At 44.8% G+C, this 13,519-nt stretch overlaps 2 protein-coding genes across 2 annotated transcripts in view; both read left to right on the top strand.

Moving 5' to 3' along the window:
• Nucleotides 1-13,180, top strand: part of LOC132068722 (WD repeat-containing protein 26 homolog) — a 36,724-nt gene extending 23,544 nt beyond the window's left edge. Inside the window, exon 7 of the mRNA XM_059462403.1 lies at nt 12,915-13,180. The gene's annotated coding sequence lies outside the window, so the exon portion shown is untranslated. The remainder of the gene's footprint in view (nt 1-12,914) is intronic.
• LOC132066467 (uncharacterized) lies at nt 5,752-6,442 on the top strand. Its single transcript, XM_059459775.1, has one exon. It carries the CDS (start codon nt 5,752-5,754, stop codon nt 6,424-6,426), a length of 675 nt encoding a protein of 224 aa, XP_059315758.1. The 3' UTR covers nt 6,427-6,442.
• Nucleotides 13,181-13,519: the final 339 nt, after the last annotated feature.

Genomic DNA, 13,519 nt, shown 5'->3' with positions numbered 1-13,519 from the left:
TGAGTACCTTGTCCACAAATTAAAAAATCAGTTGGTAGGTAGGCGCAAGCTCCTTTTTGGAGAGTTTTCCTGGGAAGACTGACATTCCATCCTTGACGATCGCATTTTTGAAGGAGGTGGACATCCTTCCAGTCACATCCCTCAGCCCCTTAAGCTTTTACTCCTAAGATTTCGGATATTACTAATTCGGTCAAAACAAACTCTGTTATGTTCACTGTTAGAATCAGAGTATTGTCATCAAGATGACGTAGATTTGTAAACAGTTCAATCACTTCAGCTTCAAACATGCATGGAGCTGACGGAGTAAGAAGATGAGTCGAATCTTGAAATTCCACTATTTCCAACAGTTCTTTCATCCCATTCTCCTCTCCCAGGTTTATATCAATCATTATTCCAAAGAGAATCTTTTGTGTTTGGAGATGTCCCTCTCTCAGTCCACTTCCAAGTCTCTTAGAGGCACTTGGTACTTTACTTGTACTTATCCTCCTCTTCTTTTGAGAAGTAGACTCTCCTCCGATCTCCTTCTCTCCTCCTGTCTTTCTCTTTGATTTCCTTTTCTTGTTTTCTCTTGAGGCACCTGGTGCTTCAGCACAGATGGGGCACCAGGTTTTCTTCTCAGGGTGGGAGACGGGTAAGACATCAGCAGGATTTTCTTCCCTGTTAAGATTTTCGATCTGTTGTCCTGCAAGGCTGTCGATGTTGGCTGTTTTCACTTTAACCTCTTCACTTCTGTCATCTGATTCTCTCGAAGAAGAGTCTGGCGATAGCAGGTATACATCTGCATCACTTCTCATGAGGTCGAAAAGTTTTCTTTGGTCAAGGAAACCAGATAGGGATGTAGATTTTCTTAAAACTAGGTCTACTAGTTTCTGGAGGGACGAGTATGGGGGTTTTTGGAATTGGTTCAGTGGTACTTTGGTTAGAGGAGATTGAGTGCTCTGAGGATGATGGTTTGGAGACCATTTTGATTTGGTTTGAAAAGGGTTTTGTGATGCTTGTACTTGAGTTGGTTCAGACAACCTTTTACGGTATCCGAGATGGCGTTTTAGGACATGTGTAATAGGAGGGACAGATTGGTTTAGAAGTGAAGCGTCAATTGGAAGGTTTAAGGTTTGAATTTTGAATTAGGAGACGCTTGACTGACTTGGCACTTAAGTAGCTCAGAACATATAAAAATACTGAAAGGACTACTAACTCCGAGTCACGGAGACCGGTCTCTGGACAATTTTGATGGTGTCGAGCAACAATTCTGAAAACTTGTTCACATGCTGTCCTGTACCGTGTATATACCCCTTCTCCTGTCACATCCACCTTTTAATCCAGCATTTGCATTTTCTGCTTCATCATTCTATTCATCTTCCTTTCTTACTTTTGCCTGGAGTAACTTTGAATTCTGAACTGTAGCATCTGACATTGAGGTGTGTCCTTTCCTTTAGATACCAAGGGCACACATCTTGTTCTGAAGGCCTTGAAGAGAGACCTCTTTGACTAACCCATGAGATTTTTCCTGTCCCTGTTTGTCAACATAATTGACAGCTTCCTTTCTTCTATCTCTCCTCAGCCTGCACACGATGTCAGTGATTGGATTTGAGAATCCAAACCAGCTTAGGTCCCTGTAGTTATAAAAGGGATGAATCAAGCTCCTTTTAGCTCATGTGGGTAGCACTTCTTTTCTCCCTTCTCGAGATCCTCTTTTTTAAGGACCTGTTCCTTTCGTTCCCTTTTTAGAACCTTTTTTCTGAGGACCAGTTCCTCCTATTTTGACTCCCTTTTTGACAAAGTCTTTGTTCCTTTGAAAAACCTCAATCCCTGCTTTACATCCCTCCATGTAGTGTCCTGGTTTCCCACAGTGAGTGCACAACCAATTTTCAGTTGTGGAGACATACTTGTTGTGTGGATTATAGGTCATTTTCTTTATGTTAAAACCAATCCCTTCCTTCTCATCTCCTTTACTCCTGTACATGGAGGCAATCACATCAGAGCACCAGGTCCAAGTGAGAGCTTTGTCGAGATCAAACTTGACCCTATTCAAATCCTTTTCTAGTAACTCATTCTTCTCAATCTCAAAGAATGAGGCTTAGTTTTGCTATCTTTAACTTCTTTTCAAGCACGTTTCATTTGCTTCACCTTTTCCCTTGAACGACATTTTCACCCCGTCTTTCACTTGGCTTTCCAACAAAATGATTTGTTGGTTTGTCTTAAGGATTTGTTTCTTCATTTCTCCAGAGGATATATGCAGGTCATCCCTTTCTTGCTCTATGTAACGACCTGTTTGGTCGTTATAGTTCTTTTGGCACTTTCGCCCGCTCCCGAGCATTGATTAGCTCCCTTTTGACCTAATAGGACCGTTGACACGCTTCTCGAGGTGTCTAGATTGGATTCGGGCAACTTTGGAAAAAATATAGACTTGAAATGAAAAAGGGTTGACCCGAAGTTGACTTTTGGACAAACGAACCTTTTTCGAAATTCGGTCAATTTCGAGAGGTCCGGATAGTCGTTTAGAACTTGTGTGTGCGTTTGGTTCGGTTCCCAATACATTCGGATGCATTTCGGGACGTTGGATGGGAAATGGGAATTAAGGCATCGGTGGTTGACTCGATCAACGAGAACTCTGTTGGAAATTCCGAGGCCACAGGTGCGTTTGTAGCGCGTTTTTATGTGGGAATAAGTATCTGGTATGAGATCAGATGGTCTCGGGAGTTAGTCAAAAAATCGGATCGAAGGAAAATATTGGGATAAAGTTTCTGGTGTCTGCTTTGGCGGCACCAGCACCGTAACGGAGGCATCGCTGGGGCGGTGGTGTGATATAGAAGCGGTACGAGGCATTTAGGGTTGATCGCTAAAGCGGTCGGTGTACGCCGGGGGCGGCATCCGTGTGGCACGGTCCTCCGCATAGCGGGTGACGGGTAGTTAAATCCATTAAATGAGTCTTAGACCTTCATTATTTCATATCTCGATATTGGAGCTTGGGAAAGCTGTTCTTGGAGACAAATTGAAGGAATTTTTGAAGGTAAAACTTTGTCTAATCCTTTACTCCTCTTTAATCACAATCATTTTAGATTTTCGCCTTCCCTTTTCAATCCCTTAGAAATGGAATTTGAAGGAGGGTTTTGGGAGATTTTTCCCTAAGATTATACTTGATAAATTGATGATGTTAATGTTAAAATATGATGAATCTAAGCTTAGTAACCTCATATATTCCACTTTTAACATTGAATTTCGGATTTGGAGAATTAGGGTTCATACCCAATTTGGGGTTTTTACTTGAAATCAGATTTGGGACAATTCTTGAGTTAAATCAACAATTAATGATTGGGTTATGATTCCTTAGTACTTAATTTGGTATTTTACCCACCAATTTCCCTTTTCGCCCTTGTAGGCCCGTTTCCCCAATTTCTAGGGTTAAAATGGACCTAATTGATATCATAGCAATATTAGTATCATTCTCCATGCTTTCTAATTTGAAATTCGATTATCCTTAGACTACTTTGGTTCTGAGCTTCAGAGGAAGGGCAAGGCGATAGAGTGACTTGTTGGTGTTGCGGTTCGGCAGTCCAGGTAGGTTATGACTTACCTCTAGTGAGACTATGTATAGCGAATCACATATTTAGAAAAAATGTCGGAGACAGGATGCGAACCTTCGGGTATGAAGTTGGGTTGGATATTACCTGAGGTTGGGTCCTATTGTGTGTTGGGACTAGCCACCCCGTTATGTGTGTTTGTTGTTCCATTTGATGGTTTGGTGCTACGAGTAGTGGTAAATATCAGAATTTGTGTTACTATCTTGACTGAGATATGGTTGACGTACTTGTTGTTAGTACTAGTAATATTGATATATTGTTGGCATACCCTTGATGGTATTGTGATATGATACATAAATGGTATATCCCTTCGTGGTACTTGTGATATTGAACTTGATTGTTGATACTTGATGTACGCATTGCACTCATTCTCACACATTCATGATGCATGGCCGATACCCGGTGACGATCCGGTATCGTTGATTGAGAGAACTGATATTGATAAACTCCTTACTTAAGTGATTGTAAAAGGCCGATGTCCGAAGATCCATTCCGGAATCGTTGATTGTATGAAACTGATATTTGATAAACTCTTTTACTTGAGTGATTGTGAGAAGGCCGATGTCTGAGGTTCAATTCCGGAATCGTTGATAAGTGCATTGCATACATTCCCTCATATTCATGATGCATGGCCGATAGCCTGTAATTATCCGGTATCGTTGATTGAGCGACTCTTTACTTGAGTGATTGTGAGAGGCTGATGATCGATGATCTATGATCTATGCCGGCATCGTTGTTGCATGGCCGATTCCGGCGTTATCTCAGAATCGTTGTTAGTGCATGGATTCCGCGGGTCCCCCAAGGTGGTGCCGGTGAGGTTCCCCCTGTGAGCAATTAGTCGTGGTCCCGTCATTTGTCCGTTGGGCAAAGATCGGGACGAGTGGCACTTAGACTTATATATATACATGAGTCACGTGGGGTTGTGCTACCGAGACGTCGATATTTCGTCCGAGGATTCATGTGTACACCTCATTTGCATGACATTACATCTCATCCATTCCATTATTGCAGCATTGCATTGGCTTGATTGCGATTCGTGGTGATTGATTGTGATTATTGACTTGTATATATATATATATATATATATATTTCGGACTTGGTGTATTTGGGTTTAGTGGCTTTACGTAGGCGATGATGAACACTTGGTTTGTGATCTTATTATCTTATACTTGTTGAATTCCTTGTTATCTATGTTATCTATGCTTGGTGTGCCTACCAAGATCGTTGATTTGTATTGACTGCACTTGTTGAGTTAAGGGTCTCGCTGATAGGTGGAAAAGGTAGGTGCCCGCATGACTTAGTTTTCTAGAAATGTCGTGACAAGTGGTATCGCTAGCCCTAGGTTACCCTTATGTCTTTTCCATAGACAAGATTTGAGTCTATTTATGTATTATTATTCGAGTATTTCGATTTAGATGTCTTATATGACCATACCGAGATACGTACTTATTTCGCGGACTATGGGACATTTAGGAAATCTCAGACTTACTTTCTTTCCATCGTGCTACTATTATTCAAATTGGTATCGCCCGACTTGGGACCGGAAAAGACCAAATTAGTATCGACTCTTATCTCTTCTCTCACAATACAAGAGCGGTCTAGGACTCGAACTCTCGTATCGGACTTTTACCTTCGAGGTCGGAGGCTGCCGAAACCTTACTTTCGGCTTTCTTTCCGTCGTGCACCAAATTGGTATTTGGAAGGATCAAATCGGATCACTCCTATCTCTTCTTTCACGAGTCGAGAGGACTGGCGAGCGACCGAGATCGACGCGCGCCCCACGCGGCCATTACAGGGGTAGAGCTCCGACGGTGGCCCAGCGACGAGAGCGTTCTCCATCTCCCGAGCTCGAGTATCAGTCGGGTAGAGACCAAACCATAGAGGATGGCGTGGCCCCAGCACGGCCACAGCCTGAGGTTACTTCGACCCGGGCCGTGCATGACACTATGGCCGGGATCTACTTCACCTTGATGCCCGGCGCGGCCATCGTGTTACTTCACCGGCGGAGGTTCATAGACTAGGGTTGGGGCGCAGACCCCTGAGCAGGGACCCACGCGGGTAGCACATCCCGCCGCAGCTATGGCTCCCTGCATTGATGCTATACCCGCCCTTGGTGAGAATATTAGATCCATGGATGGCGCTGTTATGACTATTGCCGATCGGGACACCGATGGGGAGGTTCAGGAAGTTAGAGCTACCGAGGTTCTCTAGTACTTCGTCTGAGGATGCCTATGAGTTTATTCTTGATATGCATGAGTTGTTGCACCGTATGGGGATAGTGGAGACCCACGGCGTTGATTATGTGTCCTACCAGTTTCGCGGCGACGCGAAGACGTGGTGGAGGTATTTCGTGGCGTGCAGACCTGAGGGTTCTCCTCCATTGACTTGGACTCAGTTCTACCGGGCCTTCCTTGAGAAGTATGTGCCCCGATCTTTGAGAGAGGCTCGTAGGGAGCAGTTTTTACACCTTGAGCAGAGGGGCATGTCCTTGGAGTCTTATGTGACCCGTTTTCTCTATTTGGCCCGATATTCTACTCCGTTGATCCCTACCGAGGCCGATAGGATCAGACGCTTTGTTGGAGGACTAGTGGGCTCTCTACAGATTCCTTGTCTTCAGATGGAGTCTATGGGGGCTTCCTTCCAGTCCATTATTGAGCATGCTTCTATGGTTGAGGGCGCCAAGGCCCGTGCTTTTAGTGGTGGTGACAAGAGGCCACGTCAGACTGGCAGTTTTGGGGGTTCTAGTACGAGGGGCGCCGGTCAGTTTTCGAGGCCACCTCAGCCTTATTCCGATCGTCCTGTGTATTTAGTATTACCGGCTTCCTCTAGTGAGCCACCTAGATAGAGAGCTCTTGAGAGTTCGTTCTTTAGACCAGTGGACAGGGCTGCTTCATCCGGGTCTTCAGTTTTCGTGTTTCAGCATTCGACTCCTCTTACTTGTTTCTCTTGTGGAGAGGTTGGGCATGTTGCCAGGAGATGTCCCCGACCTAGGCGGGATTATCAGCCGCCGAGGACTCCTGTATCATCCGGTGGCCGAGGAGGGACTTCTCATAGAGGCGGTGCTCAGTCAGGCCGCGGTACTTCCCATGGTTCTAGAGGTGGGTCCCGGCCAGCTAGAGGTGGTACTCAGAGTGTGAGAGGAGGATCCTAGACTGGGCGTGGTGGAGCCCATTGTTACTCATTTCTTGGTAGGCCCGAGGCAGAGGCCTCAGATGCTGTGATCTCAGGTACCATTTATGTCCGTCATAGAGCAACATCTGTGTTATTTGATCCTGGATCCACTTATTCGTATGTATCTGCATTTCATGCCGTTGGTTGGGATTTACCATGTGATAGCATAGATATACATGTTCATGTGTCTACTCCGGTCGGAGATTCTGTGGTTGTTGATCGAGTCTACCGGTCTTGTTTAGTTACTTTTATGGGGTATGACACTTGGGTAGATTTGATGATTCTGGATATGGTGGACTTTGATATTATATTGGGTATGTCCTGGCTTTCTCCTTATCATGCGATCTTGGACTGTCACGCCAAGACAGTCACTTTAGCCATGCCGGGCATCCCTAGGCTTGAGTGGAGAGGTACTCCTAGTCCCGCTCCGAAGAAGATTATTTCCTTCCTTCGGGCGAAGAAGTTAGTAAGTAAGGGGTGTTTAGCGTATTTGGCGCATGTTCGTGATACGACTATTGCATCTCCATCCCTTGAGTCTATTCCTATTGTGAGCGAGTTCGCGGAGGTATTTTTATCAGATTTGCCGGGTATGCCACCCGATCGTGACATTGATTTCTGTATCGACGTGGACTCAGGTACTCGTCCTATTTCCATCCCACCATATCGGATGGCACCTTCCGAGTTGAGAGAGCTTAAGGAACAATTGCAGGATTTATTGAGCAAGGGGTTCATTAGACCGAGCGTCTCCCCTTGGGGTGCTCCAGTGTTATTTGTGAAGAAGAAAGATGGGACCATGAGGATGTGCATTGATTACCGCCAGTTGAACAAGGTCACTATCCGGAACAATTGCCCTATGCCTCGTATTGATGATCTATTTGACCAGATTTAGGGTGCTTCGGTGTTTTCTAAGATTGATTTGCGTTCCGGCTATCACCAATTGAAGATTAGGGCGGAGGATATTCCGAAAATAGCATTTCGGACGAGATATGGCCACTATGAGTTTCTAGTGATGTCTTTCGGGCTTACCAATGCCCCAACTGCATTTATGACCTTGATGAATGGCATCTTTAGGCCGTTCCTTGATTCTTTTGTGATTGTGTTTATTGATGACATCTTGGTGTATTCCAAGAGTAGAGTGGAGCATGAGAGCCATCTTCGTACCGTCCTTGGGTTGTTGAAGAAACATAGCCTATTTGTGAAATTTTCTAAGTGTGAGTTCTGGTTAGAGTCTGTGGCATTCTTGGGTCATGTGGTGTCCAAAGAGGGGATTATGGTTGACCCACAAAAGATTGAGGTTGTGAGGGGTTGGGCGAGGCCCACTACTGTTACCGAGATTCGTAGTTTTGTGGGTTTGGCCTGTTATTACCGTCTCTTTGTGAAGGGTTTTGCTGCCATTGCTTCGTCCTTGACCAGATTGACTCAAAAGGATGTTCCCTTCCAGTGGACGGATGATTGTGAGAGAGCTTTCAAAAGCTCAAGCTTCTTTTGACCACAGCCCCGATCCTAGCCTTACCTGTGGAGGGCAAGGACTTCGCGGTCTATTGTGATGCTTCCCGTATGGGTTTGGGTGCGGTGTTGATGCAGGAGGGTAGAGTGATAGCTTATGCTTCCGTCAGTTGAAAGTTCACGAGAAGAATTACCCTACCCATGATTTGGAGTTGTTGGTCGTAGTCTTCGCCTTGAAGCTTTGGAGGCATTACTTGTACGGTGTCCATTGTGAGGTTTTTACCGATCACCGTAGCCTTCAGCATGTGTTTACCCAGAGAGATCTTAATTCCAGGCAGCGCCGATGGATGGAGCTCCTGAAGGACTATGACATCTCTATTCTGTATCACCCTGGTAAAGCCAATGTGGTGGCTGATGCCTTGAGTCGCAAGGCAGTGAGTATGGGGAGTTTAGCTCGATTGATTGTTTTCGAGCGTCCGTTGGCCATGGAGGTTCAGACTCTGGCCAACAGTTTCGTCCGTCTCGACATCTCGACCCCGGGCAGGATTTTGGCTTGTATAGAGGCGAGATCATCGTTATTGGATCGGATCAAGGCTCATCAGTTTGAGGATTCTCAGTTGAGCAAGATCCGAGATAGGGTGTCGAGAGGGGAGGCCAAGGAGGCCGTGATTGATTCTGAGGGCATTCTGAGGATTAGAGGACGCGTATGCGTTCCTCGTGTTGGTGATCTGATTCAGTTGATCTTATCTGAGGCCCATAGCTCTCGCTATTCCATTCATCCGGGAGTGACTAAGATGTACCGTGACTTGAGACAGCACTATTGGTGGCGCCGTATGAAGAGGGATATAGTTGATTTTGTGGCTAAGTGTGAAAATTGTCAACAGGTAAAGTATGAGCACCAGCGACCGGTGGGGTGTTTCAGAGGATGCCCATTCCCGAGTGGAAGTGGGAGAGGATTACCATGGATTTTGTCACGGGTCTTCCGAAGACCCTTGGCAAGTTTGATTCTATTTGGGTGATAGTGGATCGATTGACTAAGTCCGCTCACTTTGTTCCGGTTCAGGTTTCTTATACCGCGGAGAAGTTAGCCAAGATGTATATTCGGGATATTGTGAGATTACATGGGATCCCTATTTCTGTTGTATCTGATCGGGGTACTATCTTCACTTCCCGATTCTGGAGAGCATTTCATGACGAGTTGGGTACCCGATTGGACTTTAGTACAACTTTCCATCCCCAGACCGATGGCCAGTCCGAGCGGACCATTCAGGTGCTCGAGGACATGTTGAGAGCGTGTGTTATTGACTTTGGTGGTCATTGGGATCAACACTTGCCCTTGGTGGAGTTTGCATACAACAACAATTATCATTCGAGTATTGGTATGGCGCCTTTTGAGGCCTTATATGGTAGGAGGTGTAGATCTCCGATTGGTTGGTTCGATGGGTTCGAGGCTCGACTTGGGAGCACGGATCTATTGAGAGAGTCCCTTGATAGAGTGAGAGTTATTCAGGCCAGACTCGTGGCGGCTCAGAGCCGGCAGAAGATGTATGCGGACCGGAAGGTTCGGGATTTGAAGTTTGCTATTGGTGATCAGGTTCTATTGAAGGTTTCACCCATGAAGGGTGTTATGAGGTTTGGTAAGAGGGGCAAGTTGAGCCCTAGATACATTGGCCCGTTTGAGATCGTGGATTGTATAGGTGATGTAGCTTATGAGTTAGCATTGCCGCCAGGCTTGGCGGGAGTTCACCCGATTTTCCATGTTTCGATGCTGAAGAGATACCATGCCGACGGTACCTACATTGTCCGTTGGGATTCTATATTGCTTGATGAGAATTTGACTTATGAGGAGGAGCCTATCGCGATCTTGGATAGGCAGGTTCGAAAGTTGAGGTCCAAGGAGATTGCTTCTGTGAAAGTGCAATGGAAGCACCGTCCTGTGGAAGAGGCTACTTGGGAGACTGAGTCTGATATGCGTAGCCGATATCCCCAGTTGTTCACTGATTCAGGTATTTTCCTACTTTCCTTCTTTTCTTTGCTCGAGGACGAGCAACGGTTCAATTGGTATCTGATGTAACGACCCGTTTGGTCGTTATAGTTCTTTTGGCACTTTTGCCCGTTCCCGAGCATTGATTGGCTCACTTTTGACCCGAGGGGACCGTTGACACGCTTCCCGAGGTGTCTAGACTGGATTCAGGCAACTTTGGTGAAAATATAGGCTTAAATGTGAAAGTGGTTGACCCGAAGTTGACTTTTGGGCAAACGAACCTTTTTTAAAATTTCATCAATTTTGAGAGGTCCGGATAGTCGTTTAGAACTTGTGTGTGCATTTGGTTCGGTTCCCAATGCATTCGGATGCATTTCGGGACGTTGGATGGGAAATGGGAATTAAGGCATCGGTGGTTGACTCGGTCAACGAGACCTCCGTTGGAAATTTTGAGGCCACAGGTGCGTTCATAGCGCGTTTTTATATGGGACTAGGTATCTGGTATGTGAGCAGATGGCCTCGGGAGTTAGTCAAAAAATCGGATCGAAAAGAAAAACTTAGGCCAAGTTCTGGTGTCTGGTGTCCGCTTTGGCGGCACCAGCACCAACGCGAGCGGCGGCCCGCCAGGGCGGTGGACCTACCGTTTAAGGGTCCCGACCATTTAGGCTTGACCGCTAAAGCGGTCAGGTGGCCGCTAGGGCGGTCACAGTACCGCTATAGTGGGTGACGGGCAGTTAAATCCATTAAATGAGTCTTAGACCCTCATTATTTCATATCTCGATATTGGAGCTTGGGAAAGCTGTTCTTGGAGACAAATTGAAGGAATTCTTGGAGGTAAAACTTTGTCTAATCCTTTACTCCTCTTTAATCACAATCATCTTAGATTTTCCCTTCCCTTTTCAATCCCTTAGAAATGGAATTTGAAGGAGGGTTTTGGGAGACTTTTCCCTAAGATTATACTTGATAAATTGATGATGTTAATGTTAAAATGTGATGAATCTAAGCTTAGTAAGCCCATATCTTCCACTTTTAACGTTGAATTTCGGATTTGGAGAATTAGGGTTCATACCCAATTTGGGGTTTTTTACTTGAAATAAGATTTAGACAAGTTCTTGAGTTAAATCAACAATTAATGATTGGGTTATGATTACCTAGTACTTAATTTGGTATTTTACCTGTGAATTTCCCGTTTTGCCTTTGTGGGCCCGTTTTCCCAATTTCTAGGGTTAAAATGGACCTAATTGATATCATAGCAATATTAGTATCATTCTCCATGATTTCTAATTTAGAATTCGATTATGCTTAGACTACTTTGGTTCTGAGCTTCAGAGGAAGGGCAAGGCGATAGAGTGACTTGTTGGTGTTGCGGTTCGGCAGTCCAGGTAGGTTATGGCTTACCTCTAGTGAGACTATGCATAGCGAATCACATATTTAGAATATAATGTCGGAGACAGCATGCGAACCTTCGGGTATGAAGTTGGGTTGGATATTGCCTTAGGTTGGGCCCTGATATGTGTTGGGACTAGCGACCCCGTTATGTGTGTGTTATTGTTCCATTTTGATGGTTGATGCTACGAGAGTAGTGGTAAATATCGAATCGTGTTACTATCTTGATTAATATGGTTGACATACCGTTGTTGGTATTTGCATTGTGATACATTGTTGACGTACCCGTTGTTGGTACTAGTAATATTGATATATTGTTGGCATACCCTTGATGGTATTGTGATATGATACATTGATGGCGTACCCCTTCGTGGTACTTGTGATATTGAACTTGATTGTTGATACTTGATGTACGCATTGCACTCATTCTCACACATTCATGATGCATGGCCGATACCCGGTGATGATCCGGTATCGTTGATTGAGTAAATTGATATTTGATAAACTCCTTATTTGAGTGATTGTAAAGGCCGATGTCCGAAGATCCATTCCGGAATCGTTGATTGTATGAAACTGATGTTTGATAAACTCTTTTACTTGAGTGATTGTGAGAAGGCCGATGTCCGAGGTTCAATTCCGGAATCGTTGATAAGTGCATTGCATACATTCCCTCATATTCATGATGCATGGCCGATAGCCGGTAATTATCCGGTATCGTTGATTGAGCGACTCTTTTACTTGAGTGATTGTGAGAGGCCGATGACCGACGATCTATTCCGGCATCGTTGTTGCATGGCCGATTCTGATGTTATTCTGGAATCGTTGTTAGTGCATGGGCTCCGCGGGTCCCCCAGGGTGGTGCCGGTGAGACTCCCCCTGTGAGCAATTAGCTAGGTCCCGTCTATCTGTTGGGCAAAGATCCGGGACGGGTGGCACTTAGACTTCGCGAGTCACACTGGGTTGTGCTACCGAGACGTCGATATTTTCGTCCGGAGTACATGTGTACACCTCATTTGCATGGCATTACATCTCATCCATTCCATTATTGCATTGCATTGCTTGATTGCGATTCGATTTGTGATGATTGTGATTGTGATGATGATGATTGTGATGATATATATATATATATATATATATATATATATATATATATATAACTTGGGTTTAGAGGCTTTACGTAGGCGATGACGAACACTTGGTTGTGATCTTATTATCTTATACTTGTTGGATTCCTTGCTATCTACTTATTTTCTGAATTGTGTTATCTATGCTTGGTCGGCCGATGATGCCTACCAGTACTGTTGTTTGTACTGACCTGCACTTGCTGCATTCTTTTATGAATGCAGAGTATCAGGTCGGATCTACTTCTCTGACTCGTGGTTGATCGACTCTTCAGCTTCCACTTGAGTTTTCCAGGGTGAGCATGGCGTCCGCTGACCTCGGAGACTCTTCTATTACTTATGTCTTGCTTTCCATTCAAAGACATGATTTGAGACTACTTATGTATTATTATTCAGACCTTTAGTATTCGGATTTAGATGCTCTTGTATGACCAGACCAGATACTGGGGTGGATTTCATTTACTTCCGCACTTGTTAACATTATATTATTATTGTGAGACTTACGTTATTTGTTTACGAATGGGTCATCAATTCTTTGATAGTAGAATGTCAAGAAACTTTCAAGTTTTCTTTATTATCCTCATCATCCGTGTCAGACTTAGCCATGAGCACACTTATTGACCCATTTTCAGTTGCTTCATCTTCAATGGCCATCATTGATGTGTCCCATTGCTCATTTTCATCTTCAGATTCACTAAAGGAATTTCCTCATGCAGCAAGCGCTTGCTTTACCAGCTCGTTAGGAACTTCTCTTCTTTTCAATCTTCTGTCGGGGATTTGGTTCCTCCTGATTGTCCTGCTTGTTTTGAGGACAATCCTTTATGAAGTGG

The sequence above is a fragment of the Lycium ferocissimum genome, chromosome 8 (genome assembly GCF_029784015.1).
Source record: "Lycium ferocissimum isolate CSIRO_LF1 chromosome 8, AGI_CSIRO_Lferr_CH_V1, whole genome shotgun sequence".
Taxonomy (NCBI): Eukaryota; Viridiplantae; Streptophyta; class Magnoliopsida; order Solanales; family Solanaceae; genus Lycium; species Lycium ferocissimum.
This window is presented reverse-complemented; position numbering and strand designations above follow the sequence as displayed.

Bases quoted from the DNA above. Each gene is read 5' to 3' on its own strand.
- LOC132066467 (XM_059459775.1), top strand. From the start codon at position 5,752: ATGGGGAGGTTCAGGAAGTTAGAGCTACCGAGGTTCTCTAGTACTTCG.